The sequence below is a fragment of the Gorilla gorilla genome, chromosome 16, assembly GCF_029281585.2.
Source record: "Gorilla gorilla gorilla isolate KB3781 chromosome 16, NHGRI_mGorGor1-v2.1_pri, whole genome shotgun sequence".
In the NCBI taxonomy this organism is placed as follows: Eukaryota; Metazoa; Chordata; class Mammalia; order Primates; family Hominidae; genus Gorilla; species Gorilla gorilla.
Genome location: NC_073240.2, coordinates 45,400,592 through 45,419,596, shown reverse-complemented (window position 1 = coordinate 45,419,596; position 19,005 = coordinate 45,400,592). Strand labels below are relative to the sequence as shown.

At 40.9% G+C, this 19,005-nt stretch overlaps 1 protein-coding gene across 5 annotated transcripts in view; it reads left to right on the top strand.

Annotated features, from left to right (window-relative positions):
- SPG11 (SPG11 vesicle trafficking associated, spatacsin) overlaps window positions 1–19,005 on the top strand; it is a 101,107-nt gene that overhangs the window by 56,544 nt on the left and 25,558 nt on the right. For all 5 annotated transcript variants that reach the window (XR_010131173.1, XR_010131174.1, XM_055363588.2 and 2 more), the window contains exons 20-28: window positions 1,164–1,230; window positions 6,647–6,812; window positions 8,445–8,650; window positions 8,908–9,016; window positions 10,344–10,503; window positions 10,916–11,188; window positions 11,812–12,012; window positions 14,841–14,948; window positions 17,867–18,029. Coding sequence is in view for 3 of the 5 variants with exons in the window: in XM_055363588.2 (XP_055219563.1) it covers window positions 1,164–1,230; window positions 6,647–6,812; window positions 8,445–8,650; window positions 8,908–9,016; window positions 10,344–10,503; window positions 10,916–11,188; window positions 11,812–12,012; window positions 14,841–14,948; window positions 17,867–18,029 (1,453 nt within the window). In the remaining 2 variants the exon portion in view is untranslated. The remainder of the gene's footprint in view (window positions 1–1,163; window positions 1,231–6,646; window positions 6,813–8,444; window positions 8,651–8,907; window positions 9,017–10,343; window positions 10,504–10,915; window positions 11,189–11,811; window positions 12,013–14,840; window positions 14,949–17,866; window positions 18,030–19,005) is intronic.

Genomic DNA, 19,005 nt, shown 5'->3' with positions numbered 1-19,005 from the left:
ATGCAGAGACTTCTTAGGGTATCGACTGGTGCTACTTAAAAGTGTGGTCAGCACTTGTATACTGCTTGTTGCTGGAACGTGGTGAGATTAGTATGCACCAAAATATATATCTGCTGTGTCCCTAAGTACACTGTTTAGTTCAGTAGGGGTTTTTTTGTAGCAAGACTTTGAAGAAGGAAGCAGTATTCTGGATTTATACTGATAGAAGTGTCTTACCTTGTTTTAGACCAGCACTTTGAGTAGCACTGGTATAAATGATAAAGTGGATTATGTAAAAACATAGTTTTACTGGGAAAGTACAGGTCACAGATGCCCCTGTGTCTTGTTTTTTCCCAGGCAAAACAAACATAGTTTCACTACGTAAAGTAGTTTGAATCAGCTTGAAACACAAGTGGTTTCATGTTGTTCTTTGTTCTGTTTCCAAGTGGACTGGTTTAATTTTTTTAGTGGTTATTTTAGGAAAAGTATTCCTTCTTTAATAGATCACAAAATCTTCCTTAGTTTTACATCAAAGCTACTCTCTTTTGGGCCATCCAAATCCTGACTTTTTTTGTTCTGTTTTTTTCCTGTATTTTTCCCACGATCCGTTTATAGACTTTGCTAAACATTTGGCCTAGAAAAATTCCAAACAACCACTACTTGCTGCTGCCAGACCTTTTCTGATTGACTTCACCTTGGTCCACTATTTTTTCTTTGTTGTTCATGTTGTTGCTCATCACATTCCTTCAACCATTTATCTAGTTTTTTCTTCTCTTTTCCTTTCCTTCCCTACCCTGTTCTTTGCTCATCTTATCATGTTTACCTGGTAACGTTTTCTAGTCTTTTAGCCCTCTTGCTTTTTGATTCCAAAAGCATTTCTGAAGCCCATTTTACTTTATAGTTGATGCTCCCTCTACCAAAAGAGTATAGCCTTTGCGGACGTAGTTTGACATAAGGAGAGTCTTTAAAAGGAACATAACCAGTTCTGTTTTAATTAAGATATAAAGATATCTCATAATTCTATTTTATTTTTAGCTGTGTTCAAAGAATTTATGTCCAGAATAAGCCTTAGATTGCCTTGGAAAAGGGGAGCAGACTACCTCTGAAGTCCTTTCATATAATTTTTTTTACCTATTTTATAATCAATGAACTTCTAATTCTGTTTAACTTTTCCCCTTTTTCAGTCATTATCACCCTTTGATCCTAGCAGATTGTTTGGCTGGCAGTCTGCTAACACACTAGCTATAGGAGGTAAGTCATCATGGGTACTTCTTGAGACATGTTTTAGCAGTGTTAACTACAGAAGTTAATACATGTAACGCCAATCTAGTTTTCTCATTGATTTTTATTTTAAAAGTAAAGGTGTATTCCAAAGGAAAAATAGTTCACAAAGACAGAATTGAAAACATATTGTGAGTTAAAAGTGAATGTATTAGGTTACTAGTGCTGTACTTGCTGAGAAATGTAATGTGTAACTATTTGCTTATATTTCTTCCTTTCAAAAAGTTATTCTTCATTTCCAGTATAGTATCATAAAAATTAAAAGCATAGGTGTCAGCATTAAACAAATCCTGGCCCTACCATGTAATTAATACCTGTATGACCTTGGTCGTGTGATCTAACCTCTTTAATTCTCTATGAAATGAGGTTAATCACAGTGACCACCGAACACATTACTATGAGAATAAAAGGAGGCAAGGCATTTAAGTACCAGATTCACACACATCGTGATGTCCTATAAAGACCATAAGACTTTCTCTGATTTATTTTTTTCTGTTCTTAAACTGTTTTTTCTATTTCTCTTTTATCTTTAATATCATGTTACCTGTGGTGCCTCTGCCTATATTACCCTAAATTAGGCTTTGCATTAGTACTTTGTACATAGTATGTACCCAATATCTATTGACATACATAAAAATGAATTTCTTAATGTATATGTTTTAGAAGTTCAAATTTTGATATATAGAATTTACCTCGTGCCCAGAGTCCAATGCATGCCAAGCCTACAGTAGATGTTCAGTAAATATTTGTTGAGTGCTGAAAAAAGTAGTGCTTATTGCATTATCAAATAGAAATACTCTTTCTCGGTGAAGTTACTAGAGAGTAGACAAAATCCCCTCTCCTCTTGTGATGGCTCCAACTCCATCACTTAGGTGGCATCTTGACCTGGCATTCTAACTCTTGGAAATTGAGCACTCTGCCAGGTAGAATAGAGGCACAGAGAAGTTGAAAGCATGTTCCCTGCCATTTTTAGAAGTTTAGAACATACTTGAGGAAATAAAGCACAAAGTAAATGAAACTGTTATGAAAATGTAATACTTTTTTTTTTTTTTTTTTGGAGATGGAGTCTTGTTCTGCCCAGGCTGGAGTGCAGTGGCACGATCTCAATCTTGGCTCGCTGCAAGTTGTGCCTCCCGGGTTCATGCCATTCTCCTGCCTCAGCCTCCCGAGTAACTGGGATTACAGGTACCCACCACCACGCCTGGCTAATTTTTTGTATTTTTAGTAGAGGTGGGGTTTCACCGTGTTAGCCAGGATGGTCTCGATCTCCTGACCTCGTGATCCACCCACCTCGGCCTCCCAAAGTGCTGGGATTACAGGCGTGAGCCACCGCACCCAACCAATACATATTTATAAAATTGGAAACCTGTATTTAATTTGAATGTTGACTTCTTTTTTCTTATGGTTTTACCACTCACTGAACAGGGATGTAAGAACACTGTGTGGTGACTTGGCTTCTGCACCAGGCCAGAGTAAAATTTCCCTCTAGATTGAATTTTCTCTTATACGCAGTCTCCACACTAAGCCCCAACCTGCTAAAAAATTATGGTCTTATTTGAATAAAAAACTCAAATGTGCTCATTTCAGTACTGTGTGCCTTACAAACGCTCAGCAAATATTTAATGAATGGCTTTATATGTAATTACAAGTTGCCAAAGTCGCTCTGTTCTCACAAGAATACAAATAGGGCATGTGACAGTTTTTTTAATCTCAAAGAGGGAATGTACTTTCAGGTAAGACCTTTGTAAGATGACAGATAGCTCCAGGGTCTTCAAGCCTTTTTTTTTTTTTAGGAATCAGGTCACAATGTGAAAAGTCCTTAGAATTCCATGAGAAAACACAACTTTATTTCAGAAATAAGCTTTGAACTTTGAAAACAAGAGCAGGTACACTGTTTTCCAGAACTAGTTTCTGGAACCAGATCACAGTGTTGTCTTTTTTAAAAAATAGGTAGTAAGTGGTTAAGAGACAATTGAATAGTACATGACAGGAGTGACTCTTTCTTTCTAACTGGAGTCAGCCCTCCATATCCTTGGGATCCACATCCAAGGATTCAACCAACCTCAGATGGGAAATATTCAAAAGAACAAACAAACAATTTAAAAAAAAAGCAATAGAACAATAAAAAATAATACCAATTTAAAAATACAGTATAACAACTATTTACATGGCATTTACATTTATTGGGTATTATAAGTGATCTAGAGTAATCTAAAGTGTATGGGGAAATGTGCATAGGCTATATATGAATACTATGCTATTTTACAGGGACTTGAGCATCCTTCTGTGGATTTTGGTATCCAAGGGTTTCAGGAACCAATCCCCCATGGATACCAAGAGATGACTAGACTCATATCAAAATATCTTCTGACTTCAAATTTATCTAAAAAAAGACATTTTTGTTTGATATTTTCTTGGATTTAGAGGAACTTTCAACCGAGCTATTCTGCTGGTCTTATTAATAGAAGGATGGTGCCATCTTTCTAAGATATTCATGCTCTATGAATACAACATCAGAAAGTAAGTGATAACAAATGGAGGTTATAGGAGGGTAATTAGTGTAGAGGGAAAAATGTTCTAAAATTACCTGTTGGAGGCCAGGTGCAGTGGCTCATGCCTGTAATCCTAACACTCAGGAAGCTGAGGTGGAAGGATTGCTTGAGGCGAGGAATTCAAGACCAGCTCGGACAACATAGCAAGACACTGTCTCTACAAAAAATTAGCCGGGTATAGAAGATAAGGGTCAAGAAGGTGAAAGAAAAATGTTAAAATTAGCCAGGCATAGTTGTGTGTGCCTACAGTGCTACAGGAGGCTGAGGCAAGAGGATTGCTTGAGTTAAGGAAGTCAAGGCTGCAGTGAGCTATGGTCATGCCACTGCACTCCAGCCTGGGCAACAGAGCAAGACCCTATGTCCAAAAAAAAAAAAAAAATTGCCTGTTGGAGAAATGTACAGTGAGTTGGCTTTGGTGAACAGAGGACTCATATAAATATGTTAAAAGGGATTTTATTGCATAATGACCTTTTGTGAATGAATTTAAAATCTCCTTTTGCAGATACTTAAAGATTTTATAACTATAGGGTTATTGGCTATTGCCTCTCTGAACTTTAAAGGATCATCAAATACAGAATTAAAACCAGGATGGTTCAACATACACAAATTAATAAATGATACACCACATTAACAGAATGAAAGACAAAAACCAGGCCAGGCACGGTGACTCATGCCTATAATCCCAGCACTTTGGGAGGCCGAGGTGGGTGGATCACGAGGTCAGGAGATAGAGACCATCCTGGCTAACACGGTGAAACCCTGTCTCTACTAAAAAATACCAAAAAAAAATTAGCCAGGTATTGTGGCAGGCGCCTGTAGTCCCACCTACTTGGGAGGCTGAGGCAGGAGAATGGCGTGAATGCGGGAGGCGGAACTTGCAGTGAGCCAAGATCACGCTATTGCACTCCAGTCTGGGCAACAGAGCAAGACTCCATCTCAAAAAAAAAAAGACAAAAACCATATGATCATATCAATAGATGCAGAAAAAGCATTTAGGAAAATTCAACATCCTTTCATAATAAAAACTCAACAAATTAGGCATAGAAGGAATGCATCTCAACATTATAAAGGCCATGTATGATAGTCTCACAGCTAATATACTCAGCAGTGAAAAGTTGAAAGCTTTTCCTCTAAGATCAGAAATAAGACAAGGATGCCCACCCTTGCCACTTCTGTTCAACATAGTAGTTGAAGTCCTAGCCAGAGCATTTAAGCAAAAAAAAAGAAAGGCATCCAAATCAGAAAGAAAGAAGTGAAGTTGTCATTGTTTGCAGATGGCATGATTTTGTATATAGAAAATCCTAAAGACTCTACCAGTAAAACTGTTAGAACTAATAAACAAATTTAAGAAAGTTGCAGGATATTAAATCAACATACAAAAATCAGTGTTTCTATATACCAACAGCAAACTGTCTGAAAAAGATAATGAACAAAACTATCCCATTTCTATTTTTTAATAGAACACAAAATACTTGGGAATAAATTTAATCAAAGAGGTGAAAGATCTGTACATATTAAACTATCAAACATTGGTGAAAGAGGCTGGGTGGGCTGGGTGCGGTGGCTGGCTGGACACAGTGGCTCACGCTCATGCCTGTAATCGCAGCACTTTGGGAGGTCGAGGTGGGCAGATCACCCGAGGTCAGGAGTTCGAGACCAGCCTGGCCAACATGGCGAAACCCCGTCTCTACTGTAAGTACAAAAATTAGCTAGGTGTGGTGGCACGTGCCTCTAAGTCCTAGCTACTTAGGAGGCTAAGGCAGGAGAATCAGTTGAACCCAGGAGGCGGAAGTTGCAGTGAGCCGAGATTGTGCCATGGCACTCCAGCCTGGACAGCCGAGCAAGATTCTATTTAAAAAAAAAAAAAAAAAAAAAAAAGAAGAGGCTGGGCACACGCATGTAATCCCAGCACTCTGGGAGGCCAAGGCAGGTGGATTGCTTGAGCTCAGGATTTTGAGACCAGTCTGGGCAACATGGTGAAATCTCATCTCTACCAAAAATACTAAAGAAAGCCGGCTGTGGTGGCATGCACCTGTGGTCCCAGCTACTTGGGAGGCTGAAGTGGGAGGATCACCTGAGCCCAGGAGGTGGAGATTGCAGTGAGCCAGGATTGTGCCACTGCACTCCAGTCTGGGCGACAGAGCCAGACCCTGTCTTAAAAAAAAAAAAAAAAAAAAAAAAAAAACCAAAAAAAATCAATTAGGTTGTATACTTTAAATATATACAATTCTTAAAAGTTAAATAAGTTGCTCAAGGTCACGCAGCTAGTCACGCAGCTAGTGGTGTCAAGACCAGGAATCTCACACTTTGTTTTTTTGAGGTGAAGTTTCACTCTTGTTGCCCAGGCTGGAGTGCAATGGCGTGATCTTGGCTCACCACAACCTCTGCCTCCCAGGTTCAAGTGATTCTCCTGCCTCAGTCTCCCAAGTAGCTGGGATTACAGGCATGCACCGCCACATCTGGCTAATTTTGTATTTTTAGTAGAGACGGGGTTTCTCCAACTTGGTCAGGCTGGTCTCAACTCTTGACCTCAGGTCATCCGCCTGCCTTAGTCTCCCAAAGTGCTGGGATTACAGGTGTGAGCCACCGTACCCGGCTGAAGCATCATTTCTTACCAGAGGTTTTATGCTTCTCAGGTACACATCTTTGTATAAAATGAAGGCTACCTCTATACACTGAAGTAAAATAAATCAGATTTTGGTAGGTTCAAAGTGATACGTAGTGATGCAAAATAATTACAGCAACCAGTTTTATCATTAGAGCGTTCCATGTGCAAATCTGAAATTAATTATGGTGATATACAGATAATTAATATTGTTTTACTTTCCCCGCAGATGCATGGAGTCATCTCCCACATTTCTCTAGCCCTGACCTGGTTAATAAATATGCTATAGTGGAACGTCTGAATTTTGCTTATTATTTACATAATGGACGGCCATCATTTGCATTTGGTACTTTTCTGGTCCAGGAATTAATCAAGAGCAAGACTCCCAAGCAGCTGTGAGTATTTAAAATATAATTTTGTCTGGGTACAGTGGTTCACACCTGTAATCCCAGCACTTTGGGAAGCAGGAGGATCACTTGAGCCCAGGAGTTCAAGGAAGCAGTGAGCTATGGTCATGCCACTGCACTCTAGCCTGGGTGACAGTGAGGCTCTGCCACTAAAACAGAAAAAGTAAAATAAAATATAATTTGTATTCTAAAAAAGGGCATATCTCTATAACGTTTTACATGTACATTGAAAAACATATGGAAACATACCACAGTTAACAGTGATTACATTTGGATGGTGATTATTGTTGTTTTCATTTGTGCTTCCCTGTGTGTCCTAAGTTTTTGGCATTTAGTGTGTGTGATTTTTGTTAATTGGAGAAAACATAAATATGTTTTGAAAAATAATAAAATTTAAAATCATACAGGAGTTTGTCAAATATTAGCGGTTAAAGAGGGAATTCTAAGGGAGGGAGAACGTTTGGACAAATACCTAATGCATGCGGGGCTTAAAACCTAGATGACGGGTTGATAGGTGCCACAAACTGCCATGGCACATGTATACCTATGTAACCTGCATGTTCTGCACATGTATCCCAGAGCTTTAAAAAAAGGGAATTATATGATGAGATGTGAATTCTATATTTAATGTCTTTAATAATTAATTTAATTATTCATTTTTATAAAGCACAGAATTGAGAGGAGCATTTACTATAATGAACAGCTAAATATAGATTTACTTTATTGGTTTGTTTTATAATTAACAAAGTAATACCTTTTTTATGGTAAAGTATTCAAGTAGTTCAGAAAGGTGAAAATGAAAGATAGCCCTCAGCTTCCCATTCCACATGGTAAAAACATGGTTAATAATGTCTTGTGTGGGCTGACCACGATGGCTCACACCTGTAATCCCAGCATTTTGGGAGGCCAAGGTGGGCGGATCACAACCTCAGGAGTTTGAGACCAGCCTGGCCAATATGGTGAAACCCTGTCTCTACTAAAAATACAAAAATTAGCCAGGCATGGTGGTGGGTGCCTGTAGTCCCGGCTACTCAGGAGGCTGAGGCAGGAGAATCGCTTGAACCCGGGAGGCGGAGGTTGAAGTGAGCCAAGAATCACACCACTGCACTGCAGTCTGGGCTACAAAACGAGACTCCATCTCAAAAAAATAATAATAAAAATAAAAAATAGTAATTTCTTGTGTCTTTCCCAAATTTTCTATTCCTATAAAAGGCCTATATGAGTTTTTTTAAATGTGCTTCATGATGTCAAACTTACATTTAAGTGGCATTGATATTCTTCGTAGTTTGTATACGTACTCATAATTGATAAGATCACAAGTTGGCAGTCTTTCAGAAGTTGTACTTCATGTCTTGATGAAGTTGGAAGCAAGAATAATTTAGACTATGACTAAGCGTTTTAGAAAGTCAGCTTAAGGGAAGGGGGGGCTCTTGGGCCAAAAGACAACTGAAAAGCTACCAGGAACCTAAACGGGTATGTGCAAGGGGCAAAAGGTAAGGGAGAGGAGGCCACAAATCACATGGCTGGCACTCCCTGTGTCAGTGATTTAATTCCATTTGCTTTTCCTGGTGAGACATAATTTTCATGTGCTGATGTGATTTTGATTCCTTTCTTTTTCAGGATCCAGCAAGTAGGCAATGAAGCCTATGTTATAGGGCTCTCCTCCTTCCACATACCTTCAATAGGAGCTGCATGTGTTTGTTTCTTAGAATTGCTTGGCCTTGACAGCCTCAAGCTCAGAGTTGATATGAAAGTGGCCAATATAATTTTGAGCTACAAGTGCAGAAATGAAGATGCTCAGTACAGCTTTATCAGAGAGTCTCTAGGTACAGCACCTTTTATCTGGCCTGCTTTGTTTAGAGAAGGTGTGACGAGGTCTAAGGCATTGAATTGTGAGTGTTTGGGGAGAAAATGGTTATCTTCTTGGTTTTATCCTTTTCCTGCAGAGTGTGTGTTCTTTGTCTCACTTTCTTGGGCACTTTAATTGGGTTCTGAAATGGCCCTGAGCCACACTATTCAAACAGAAATGCTCAGGTTTTGACTTTTTCTCTTCACCATATTTTGTTGTTTATGTTTCTTACAGCCGAAAAACTATCTAAACTAGCTGATGGTGAAAAGACAACCACAGAAGAATTGCTTGTTCTCTTAGAAGAAGGTACATGGAACAGCATTCAGCAACAGGAAATAAAGAGGTTTGTGAGTTGCAGTCTCAGCCTCTTTTCTAACAAGCTTATTGTGCCAACCTGTGTTTGCCTAGTTTTTCTTTGAACAACTCTGGTGTTTTCACTAAATCCCCCTAGACCTTATCTTCTTCTTTATCTAGCATGTAGCAGATACTCAGTAAATGAATAATGATTTTAATTGCATCTTGCCATCAGTGAAAAGAGGGTGAAGATAGCAATTCTCTCTTTAGAGATGGACTGACCAAGAGACGGAGAGCAGCTTTGTCTCCTCCACTGCCCTGCTAGTCAGAGAAGTCTTTTAAGTGGTACATGTTGAAATGCCAGAAGATGTGGGTTCAGATGTCTTGGAGGATTGGAAAAAAATGAAGAGGAGGAGGATGATGTAGGATGGGTCTTCCAAAATTTGACTTTAAGTAATGTCCTTACTTTTTTCATTTTATTATGTCAGTTGATAATGGAAGCTGAAGTAACCGTATGTAAAAGCACCTCCTTACACTTCATGCCTTCTTTATGCTGCCCCACTGGGGCTGACCTAACCACTCCAGACCCTGAGAACGCACCCTTTTTCTGTACATCCTATCACTAATTCTGTTCTTGGCAGAATCCTGCTTGCAGCAGGAACATGTACCCTCCCCCTGGTGAGGAGGCCCAGGCACCCACCAGGCCTCTGAGTACTCTAAAGTGAATAGAGCAAGAGAAATAAGTGCTCAGAAAGTTTCTTGACTGACAACTTCCTCAGTTCTCCTAAGGATGCTACACAGCCAGTATAAATAGGTACTTGATTGATGACTTGGGGAAGGAATGAATTGTGCCAGTATGCTAAGCTAGCTATTCTGCCTTATGGGTGAAAGAGTCTACTTTTTTTGGCCAGGCACAGTGGCTCACACCTGTAATCCCAGCACTTCAGGAATCTGAGGTGGGCGGATCACCTGAGGTTGGGAGTTCAAGACCAGCCTGACCAACATGGAGAAACCCCGTCTTTAGTAAAAATACAAAATTAGCCGGGTGTGGTGGCACATGCCTGTAATCCCAGCTACTGGGGAGGCTGAGACAGGAGAACTGCTTGAACCCAGGAGGCGGAGGTTGCAGTGAGCTGAGATCGCACCATTGTACTCCAGCCTAGGCAACAAGAGCGAAACTCTGTCTCAAAAAAAAAAAAAAAAAAAAAAGAATCTACTTTTTTCAAAGTAGCCTAATAAATATTTAGTATTTGTTGGAGAATATACTGTGCTTTAATTTATATCATTTTTACTCATTTTCCAGTTCAAGCTAAAGCTATATTTTAATGAGTTTTTTGTTTTTTCTTGACCACCCCCACCTCTAATTCTGATTATAGGTTATCCAGTGAATCTAGCAGCCAATGGGCATTAGTGGTACAGTTCTGCAGGCTACACAATATGAAACTAAGCATATCTTACCTTAGAGAATGTGCCAAAGCAAATGATTGGCTGCAGTTCATTATTCACAGCCAACTCCACAACTACCATCCAGCAGAGGTAAGCCACTAATTGTTAGCAGTCACTCAAAAGGAAATAGGAACACTTCTTAGAAGATAGCATTCTTTCTGTTGTGTAGACATGACATAGGTCTTTTTTTTTTTTTTGACCAGGATACGTACTGGATACATGGGCTTTTGTTTCATATGAGACTATTATTTTTCCTAAGATTTCAGTGGGTTGGCATCAGACAAGGCACTAGTACTGAAGAGCTGAAAAGCTTTTGTGACTTCAGATTGAATATGAAAATTCATTAAAAGGCACCATACAGCTTTGTAAAATTATATAGTAGTCACTCTGACTTAGTTCAGGGTGAGAAAGCATAATTTTGTCTATGCTTTTCTCTAACATTTTCAGCTCCAGCTGAAACTGAAAGTTGGGTTTCTGTTTAATCATCTGATATGCCTTCTAGGTGAAATCCCTTATCCAATACTTCAGCCCAGTCATTCAAGACCACTTAAGGCTGGCTTTTGAGAACTTGCCCTCAGTGCCCACCTCCAAAATGGACAGCGATCAAGTCTGCAATAAGTGCCCCCAGGAACTTCAAGGAAGCAAACAAGAGATGACCGATTTATTTGAAATTCTGCTCCAATGCTCAGAGGAGCCAGACTCCTGGCACTGGCTTCTGGTTGAAGCAGTGAAACAACAGGCCCCTATCCTCAGTGTTCTGGCCTCATGTCTCCAGGTGAGGATCATGAGAAGCCTAAATTAAGTACCCAGAGAACAATAGAATAGGTAATGAGGGACAGGAAAGGCTGATAATCAGAAGTGGGGTGATGATGACAGTGAGGTTCCAGCATGTGTTTCCAAGTTCACTGCAACATTTTGTGCTTCTCTAGCTTAGGCTCTGGGCCATTTGGTGTACTTTCTTGTGCCTTGACATTCAGTGAACTCAAGTGATCAGAGCCTTGGTTCCTGGTTGGCAGTCACAGAGAAAGACGCTTTGGTGGACTGACCACCACTGTTTCTTTAGTGCCCTCTTTAGCAGGGAAGAGGGACATTCCAGACAGTCCTTTAATCAGCAGATCAGTGGAGGGCAATCCTACTCTCTTATGATTAGTACTTCCCTGACTTTCGCATATACCCCCTTCTGTCTGCTTCTTGGTCTTTTGACCTGCAACACTCTGCAGGACAGTTTAGAACAGTCCCTTGGTTGCTCATTAGTTTGTTTCATGTTTGAAGGCTTTTCAAGCCATTTTAACTAATTAAGTTGGGTGACTTATTCTAAACAGGAAATATCCATCTGTAGTATTTGTACATTTGCCAGGTAATCCAGGCCTAGTTGTTATTTTATTTATCCCGTGGCAGGGTGCCAGTGCCATTTCTTGTCTCTGTGTTTGGATCATCACTTCTGTGGAGGACAGTGTTGCAACTGAAGCAATGGGACACATTCAGGACTCAACAGAGGACCATACCTGGAACCTTGAGGATCTTTCAGTCATCTGGAGAACATTATTAACAAGACAAAAGAGCAAAACTCTCATCAGAGGTTTCCAGCTTTTCTTTAAGGTAGTGATAGTTGCTTCACTTCTTTCCAGAGCTTAAGAGATTACTTCAGCATATCCCCTCTTGGCTTTTTCTTATTTCCATCCCTGGATTTTTTTTAGCCAACAACAGATAATGATGATAATATTAGAAGTACCACTTACTGGCCGGGCGCAGTGGCTCACGCCTGTAATCCCAGCACTTTGGGAGGCTGAGGCGGGTGGATCACTTGAGGGCAGGAGTTTGAGACCAGCCTGTTCAACATGGTGAAACCCTGTCTCTACTAAAAATACAAAAATTAGCCAGGCATGGTGGCGTGGGCCTGTAATCCCAGCTACTCAGGAGGCTGAGGCAGGATAATTGCTTGAACCTGGGAGGTGGAGGTTGCAGTGAGACGAGATCGTGCCACTGCACTCCAGCCTGGATGACAGGGCAAGACTCTGTCTCAAAAACAACAACAACAACAACAAAAGTACCATTTACTTAGCAAAGTTGTATTTATTTATTTTATTTTGTTTTTTGAGACAGGGTCCTACTCTGTCATCCAGGTTGTAAGGTTGTAGTTCAGTGTCATAATAAGGCTCACTCCGGCCTCAACCTCCAAGGCTCAGGTGATCCTCCCAACTCAGCCTCCCAGGTGGCTAGGAAAACAGGCACACACCACCATGCCTGGCTTTTTTTTTTTTTTTTTTCCGCATTTTTAATAGAGACAGGGTTTCGCCATGTTGACCAGGCTAGGCTAGTCTTGAACTCGTGGGCTCAGTGATCCTCCTGCCTCATCTTCCCAAAGCACTGGGATTACAGGCATCAGTCACCACACCTGGCCCAGGGTGGTTTTTTGTTTTTGGTTTTTGTTTTTGTTTTGAGACAGAGTCTCGCTCTGTCACTCAGGCTGGAGTGCAGTGGCACGATCTCGGCTCACTGCAACCTCCGCCTCCCGAGTTCAAGCAATTCTCCTGCCTCAGCCTCCCGAGTAGCTTGGACTACAGGCGCGTGCCACCACGCCCAGCTAATTTTTTGTATTTTTAGTAGAGACGGGGTTTCACCATGTTGGCCAGGCTGGTCTCAATCTCCTGACCTCGTGATCCTCCCACCTCGGCCTCCCAAAGTGCTGGGATTTTCAGGCGTGAGCCACCGCTCCAAGCCTCAGGGTGCTTTTTATACATTATTTTAGTGAGTTTTCACAATAATCCTATGTGAAAATAATATTAGATATTATGGGCCAGGCACGGTGGCTCACAGCTGTAATCCCAGCACTTTGGGAGGCTGAGACTGGCGGATCATTTGAGGCCAGGAATTTGTGATGAGCCTGGCCAACAGGGCAAAACCCCGTCTCTACTAAAAATACAAAAAAAAAAAAGATAAGAAAAAAGCCGGGCATGGCGGGATGCACCTGTAAACCCAGCTGCTTGGGAAGCTGAGGCACGAGAATCACTTGAACCCGCAAGGTGGAAGTTGCAGTGAGCCAAGATCACGCCACTGCACTCCAGCCTGGGTGACAGAGCAAGACCGTGTCTCAAAAAAAAAAAAAAAAAGATATTATGAAGTGATGTTGCTCTCATTTGACAGACTAATAAATCAAGGCTCACAAAACTTAAGTAACTTATCCAAGGTCTCAAAATACTTCAGTAAGTGGTGTATTTACAGTTCAGAGCCATACTTTCTAATTCAGAACTCCTATTATCTGACTGAGCGACTCCCACTGACAACAATAAAATGTATGAATCAGTGCCACAGGCAACAGTAGGTAAGGTGGATCAGTAGAGCAGATTATCCAGGTGTGTGTGTTTAAAATGTTATGCCTGGGCATGCTAGCGCACACTTGTAATGCCAGCCCTTTGGGAAGCCTAGGCGGATGGATCACTTGAGTCCAAGAGTTCAAGACCAGCCTGGGCAACACAGTGAACCCTGTCTCTACAAAAAATACAAAAACTAGTTGGGCACGGTGGCACGCACCTCTAGTCCCAGCTACTCTAGAAGCTGAGGTGGGAGGATCACCTGAGGTCAAGGCTGTAGTGAGTGAGCTGTGATCATGCCACTGCACTCCAGCCTGGGCGACAGAATGAGGCTGTGTCTCAAAAAAATAATAAAAAATAATAATAAAGGTGTCATAGCACCATCTAGTGGAATGCTTCCTGCCTGTGTGCAATAGGCCAAGTATAGAATAGACAGAAAATTGATTGTTGAGTAGGTATAACTGGACTGAGCATCATTTTTCCAAAAGGAAAAGAAATTATACTTTACTTTAACGTACATGATTTAAACCGTGAAGCTATTGCTAATGGCATTTCTTTTTTTTTTTTTTTTTTGAGGCAGAGTCTTGCTCTGTTGCCCAGGCTGGAGTGCAGTGATGTGATCATAGCTACAGCTACAACCTCTAGGTCTCAAGTGATCCTCCCTCAACTTCCGAGTAGCTGGGACTATAGGCACATGCCACCACACTTGGCTAATGTTATTTATTTATTTATTTATTGAGACAGAGTCTCATTCTATCGCCCAGGATGGAATGCAGTGGCACAGTCTTGGCTCATTGCAACCTCCACCTCCCAGGTTCAAGTGATTCTCATGCCTCAGCCTCTGGAGTAGCTGTGATTGCAGGCATGCACCACTGCCTGGCTACTTTTTTATATTTTAAGTAGAGATGGGGTTTCATCATGTTGGCCAGGGTGGTCTCGAACTCCTGGCCTTAGGTGATCCCACTGGCTCGGCCTCCCAAAGTGCTGGCATTACAGGCATGAGCCACTGTGCCCTGCCTTATTAATAGCATTTTTAACATTCTCTTATTTGGCATTATTCATTGAAAAAATATTAAGTTCAAAATTTTGTAATTTTTTTCAAACTCTTTGTCAAAGGATTCCCCGTTACTACTGGTGATGGAGATGTATGAACTGTGTATGTTCTTCAGGAATTATAAAGAAGCTGAAGCTAAACTTCTGGAGTTTCAGAAGAGCCTTGAAACGGTAAGTTGGAATTATGGTGCTCTTTCTTACTGATCTGCACTTGGTTGGCATGCATGGACTTTTTTGTTTTTGTTTAAAGACTTGGTGTCTCACTCGGTTACTCAGGCACAGTGTTACGATCACAGCTCACTGCAGCCTCGAACTCCTGGGCTCAGGGGATCCTCCTGCTTCAGCCTCCCAAGTAGCGTGGCTAATTTTTAATCTTTTTTTTTTTTTTTTTTTTTTGAGACAGTGTCTGGCTCTGTCGCCCAGGCTGGAGTGCGGTGGCATGATGTCGGCTCACTGTAACCTCCACCTCCCAGGTTCAAGCGATTCTCCTGCCTCAGCCTCCAGAGTAGCTGGGATTACAGGTGCCCACCACCACACCCAGCTAATGTTTTGTATTTTTAGTAGAGACGGGGTTTCACCATGTTGGTCAGGCTGGTCTTGAACTCCTGACCTCAAGTGATCCACCCACTGCAGCCTCCTGAAGTGCTGGGATTACAGGTGTAAGCCACTGCACCCGATCATTTTTAATATTTTTTTTATAGAGAAGAAGTCTTGCTTTGTTGCCCAGGCTGGTTTGGAACTCCTTGCCTCAAGCAGTCCTCCCGCCTCGGCCTCTCAAAGTGTTGGGATCAGGCATGAGCCACCATGTCCGGCCACACTGGTCTTCACTGTAATGAAGATTTGAAAGTTATATATTTGAAAATACCAAATCAGTTATTTGAATATGCCTAGGATTCTAAAACCACAGAAAATAGGCACATTAATTTCCTTAGCCTATTACTCCCTATGGCCAGTTGGCTACCTCCCAGGTATCTTCTTCTTCTTGCCTGACCAGCTTAACCAGTTCCATCATCTGTTCACATTAGTTCCTCTCCTTAGAACAACAGAGTTAGGTATATAAGTAATTAAATAAAGACTAAGCACTAATGCCCTAATCCCAGCTAATTTTAACAAGGACACTCAGGAGGATAAAGAATCAAGAAGAGAAATATTTTTTAAAAAAGAATAGAAGTATTATATAACTTTTGTTCTTCTAAACATCAAAATCCAGTCAGAATGGTTATAGAAAACATTCAGGAACAGTGTCTAAGCAGGAATAGTAGCAATTTAGTGAGCTGACTACCAGTGTTCTTTCTCATAATAATTCCCTTAAAGAACTTTGCTTTAAGGGAGACGCTGCAAAAGCAAAATGATCTTTTTACTTACAGTAGGTAAGTCCTATTGGAATTTAAGAGAAGAGGATGAGAAATGGACAGGGAGGACCACATAGGGCATAGGAAAGTCAGTAGAGAAGGAAATTCATTCCAAATAGAGGTAAGAAGATAGCAGTAATGTGACACATGATTTTATAAACCATTCCTTAATTTAAGATCTTGGCAGTCTTGAGAATTCCATTGAAGGGAATATTGTCTTCTAAAACCTACGTCAGAGCCAAAAAGCCCTGCATGTTAAACTTACCTTCAGAATGACTTTTATAGTGTGTTCAGAAGTATACAGGAAGTATTCAGCCAAGACTAGGGCCTAACTCAGCATTAGGCACAGAGGTACTGAATTATAAGTTTTTGGTGCCTATTAACATATACATTTTTTGAAACCTGGCAGTTAAGTTTCTATTCCACCAAAACGCCCAGTATTTTTTGTGATTATGTTGTATGAAGTCTAGAGTGAACTACGAGACTATAGTGACTGAGAACCAAATATTAGTCTTCCAAAAATAATACGAAGCAAGAACCAAAGTAAAAATCAGGAATGAAGTCACAAAAGAAGCATCTGTTGGGCGCTATCATCATAGCTGTAATCCCAGCACTTAGGGAGACAGAGGCGGGAGAATGGCTTGAGGCCAGGAGTTTGACCAGCCTGGGCAACATAGTGAAGACCCTGTTCTCTACCAACACAAAGGAAAGAAAAAAAAACAGCAGCAGCAGGTAAGAAAGCACCACTCCTCTGAAATCAGCCTTTTCCTGCAGCATCCTAGAAGATATTTTTGCCACACCTACTTGTAGAAATGCAGCCTGCCACTTGAATTCATCTTCCTATTAATATTTTTAGCATTCAGTTGAAATGATGTAAATCCAAGCTTCTTAACTGAGACCGTTCTCTAACAAGAATAAACTACAAGCAAAGTGGTAGAACTAGCGAAGTAATGTTAGGCACGTCTTTCTAAGCGGTTTTTATAATGTGAATTTAAAATCCTCTGGATTCAAGGGCAGGCCTACATCCCTCTTTAAAGAAGTTGCTAGGCCAGGCACGGTGGCTTACGCCTGTAATCCCAGCACTTTGGGAGGCCAAGGCAGGCGGATCATCAGGTCAGGAGTTCAAGACCAGCCTGAACAACATGGTGAAACCCCATCTCTATTAAAAATACAAAAAAATTAGCCAGGCGTGGTGGCGCGTGCCTGTAATCCCAGCTACTCAGGAGGCTGAGGCAGGAGAATCACTTGAAGCCGGGAGGCAGAGGTTACAGTGAGCCAAGATTGCACCACTGTACTCCAGCCTAGGCGACAGAGCAAGACTGCGTCTCAAAAAATAAAATAAAAATAAAGAAGCTGCTAAGTGAAACATCTGGTTAATTTTACAGCGACTCAAAGGGCTATTAATTTGACAGTCACTAAGTAGGAATATTTTACATTAACTCTGTAGTTAGCATTCAGTCTTTAGGACTCTTGCCCATCTTTTTCACACATGCAGCTCTATACCAGAACTTTCCACAAAGAGACAATGTGCAAAGCTGCTGAGGAGGGCTTGTTTTTGCCAGTCCTCTGAGCCCCATTACCAGTTCCTGCCATTTGGAAAGGAACTGAGTAAGTGCCTCATGACAGGCGATGGCTTTTGAGGGAATTTTAGCTTTCTTAGAGGTTCCCAGATTTGGAGGTTTTGATTTGCTATTCTCATGAAACTGCTTTCCCTAAGCTTCTCTTTTTCTTTCATAGCTTAACACAGCAGCCACAAAGGTCCACCCTGTCATCCCTGCCATGTGGCTGGAGGATCAGGTGTGTTTCCTTTTGAAGCTTATGCTACAGCAGTGTAAGACCCAATATGAGCTGGGGAAGCTTTTACAGCTCTTTGTTGAAAGAGAGCATCTCTTCTCTGATGGTAAGACAATCCTTACAGTTAAGTTGCTATTAAGAAGTTAGCTTTCTTAATCTTGAAAATACTTTAGAGGGGTAGTTAGGAAATTAAAATGCATGTAACATTAACTTACAGTCCACAACTGGGAGTAAAGAAGTTACAGAGAACTTTAAATTGTGGTTAAAATATTCAAGAAATAATACAACAGCATAAAACATAAATGATATAACCAATTATCTCATTCTAAGCAGTTACCAAATAGCCACATTTCCTCCTGGCTGGCTTCTACATTACCCTGTTGTGGGGGTCCAACCCACAGACGCTGACCTAGCAACAGATCAAGACATACACTGACAGAGATATTTTGCCTGTCAGTCCGGCTAAGGGGCTCTGCTCTGAGTCTGGAGCATTGCTTCATAAGCTGGCAAAGTTTGCATTTATTTAGTACAGATTAAATGGCAAAGGTTTTGAGTAAACACCATTAGACAGTAATTAACATTGCTGATCCCCTGAGTAGAGAGCAATTATGTACCCGCGGTTGATCAAAGGTTGGTCTTAGGACCACATGAGTAAACAAGCTATTTAGATATACTTCCCCACATTCCCTTGTTATTTGCTTTTTTGCTATCAACTGAAGGTAAAGAGGATTAGGCTGCCTTCAGCCAAATCTGTCACTGAAGCTATGCAAACGGCCCGGCCTTCTGAAAAGGTTTGTGTTTATTTCCTATAACTATCTTATATAATTTTTCCTATATTAGTATATAATTATTCTTATATAATATTTCCTATAACTGTCTATTACAGTTTTTCCTCTACAATTTTTCCCACCACCCTGACTGAACTCCCACACCCTGTCACTATCTTCTTCTCTATGGCAAGTAACCTTAGCATTGCTCAGGGTCACAAACCCTATTTCAGAAATGCACAATTCATTTTTAAAGTTTCAGAGAAAATTGTGCTTTTTTTTTGTTTTTTTGTTTTTTGCAGATTCCTCAAGATG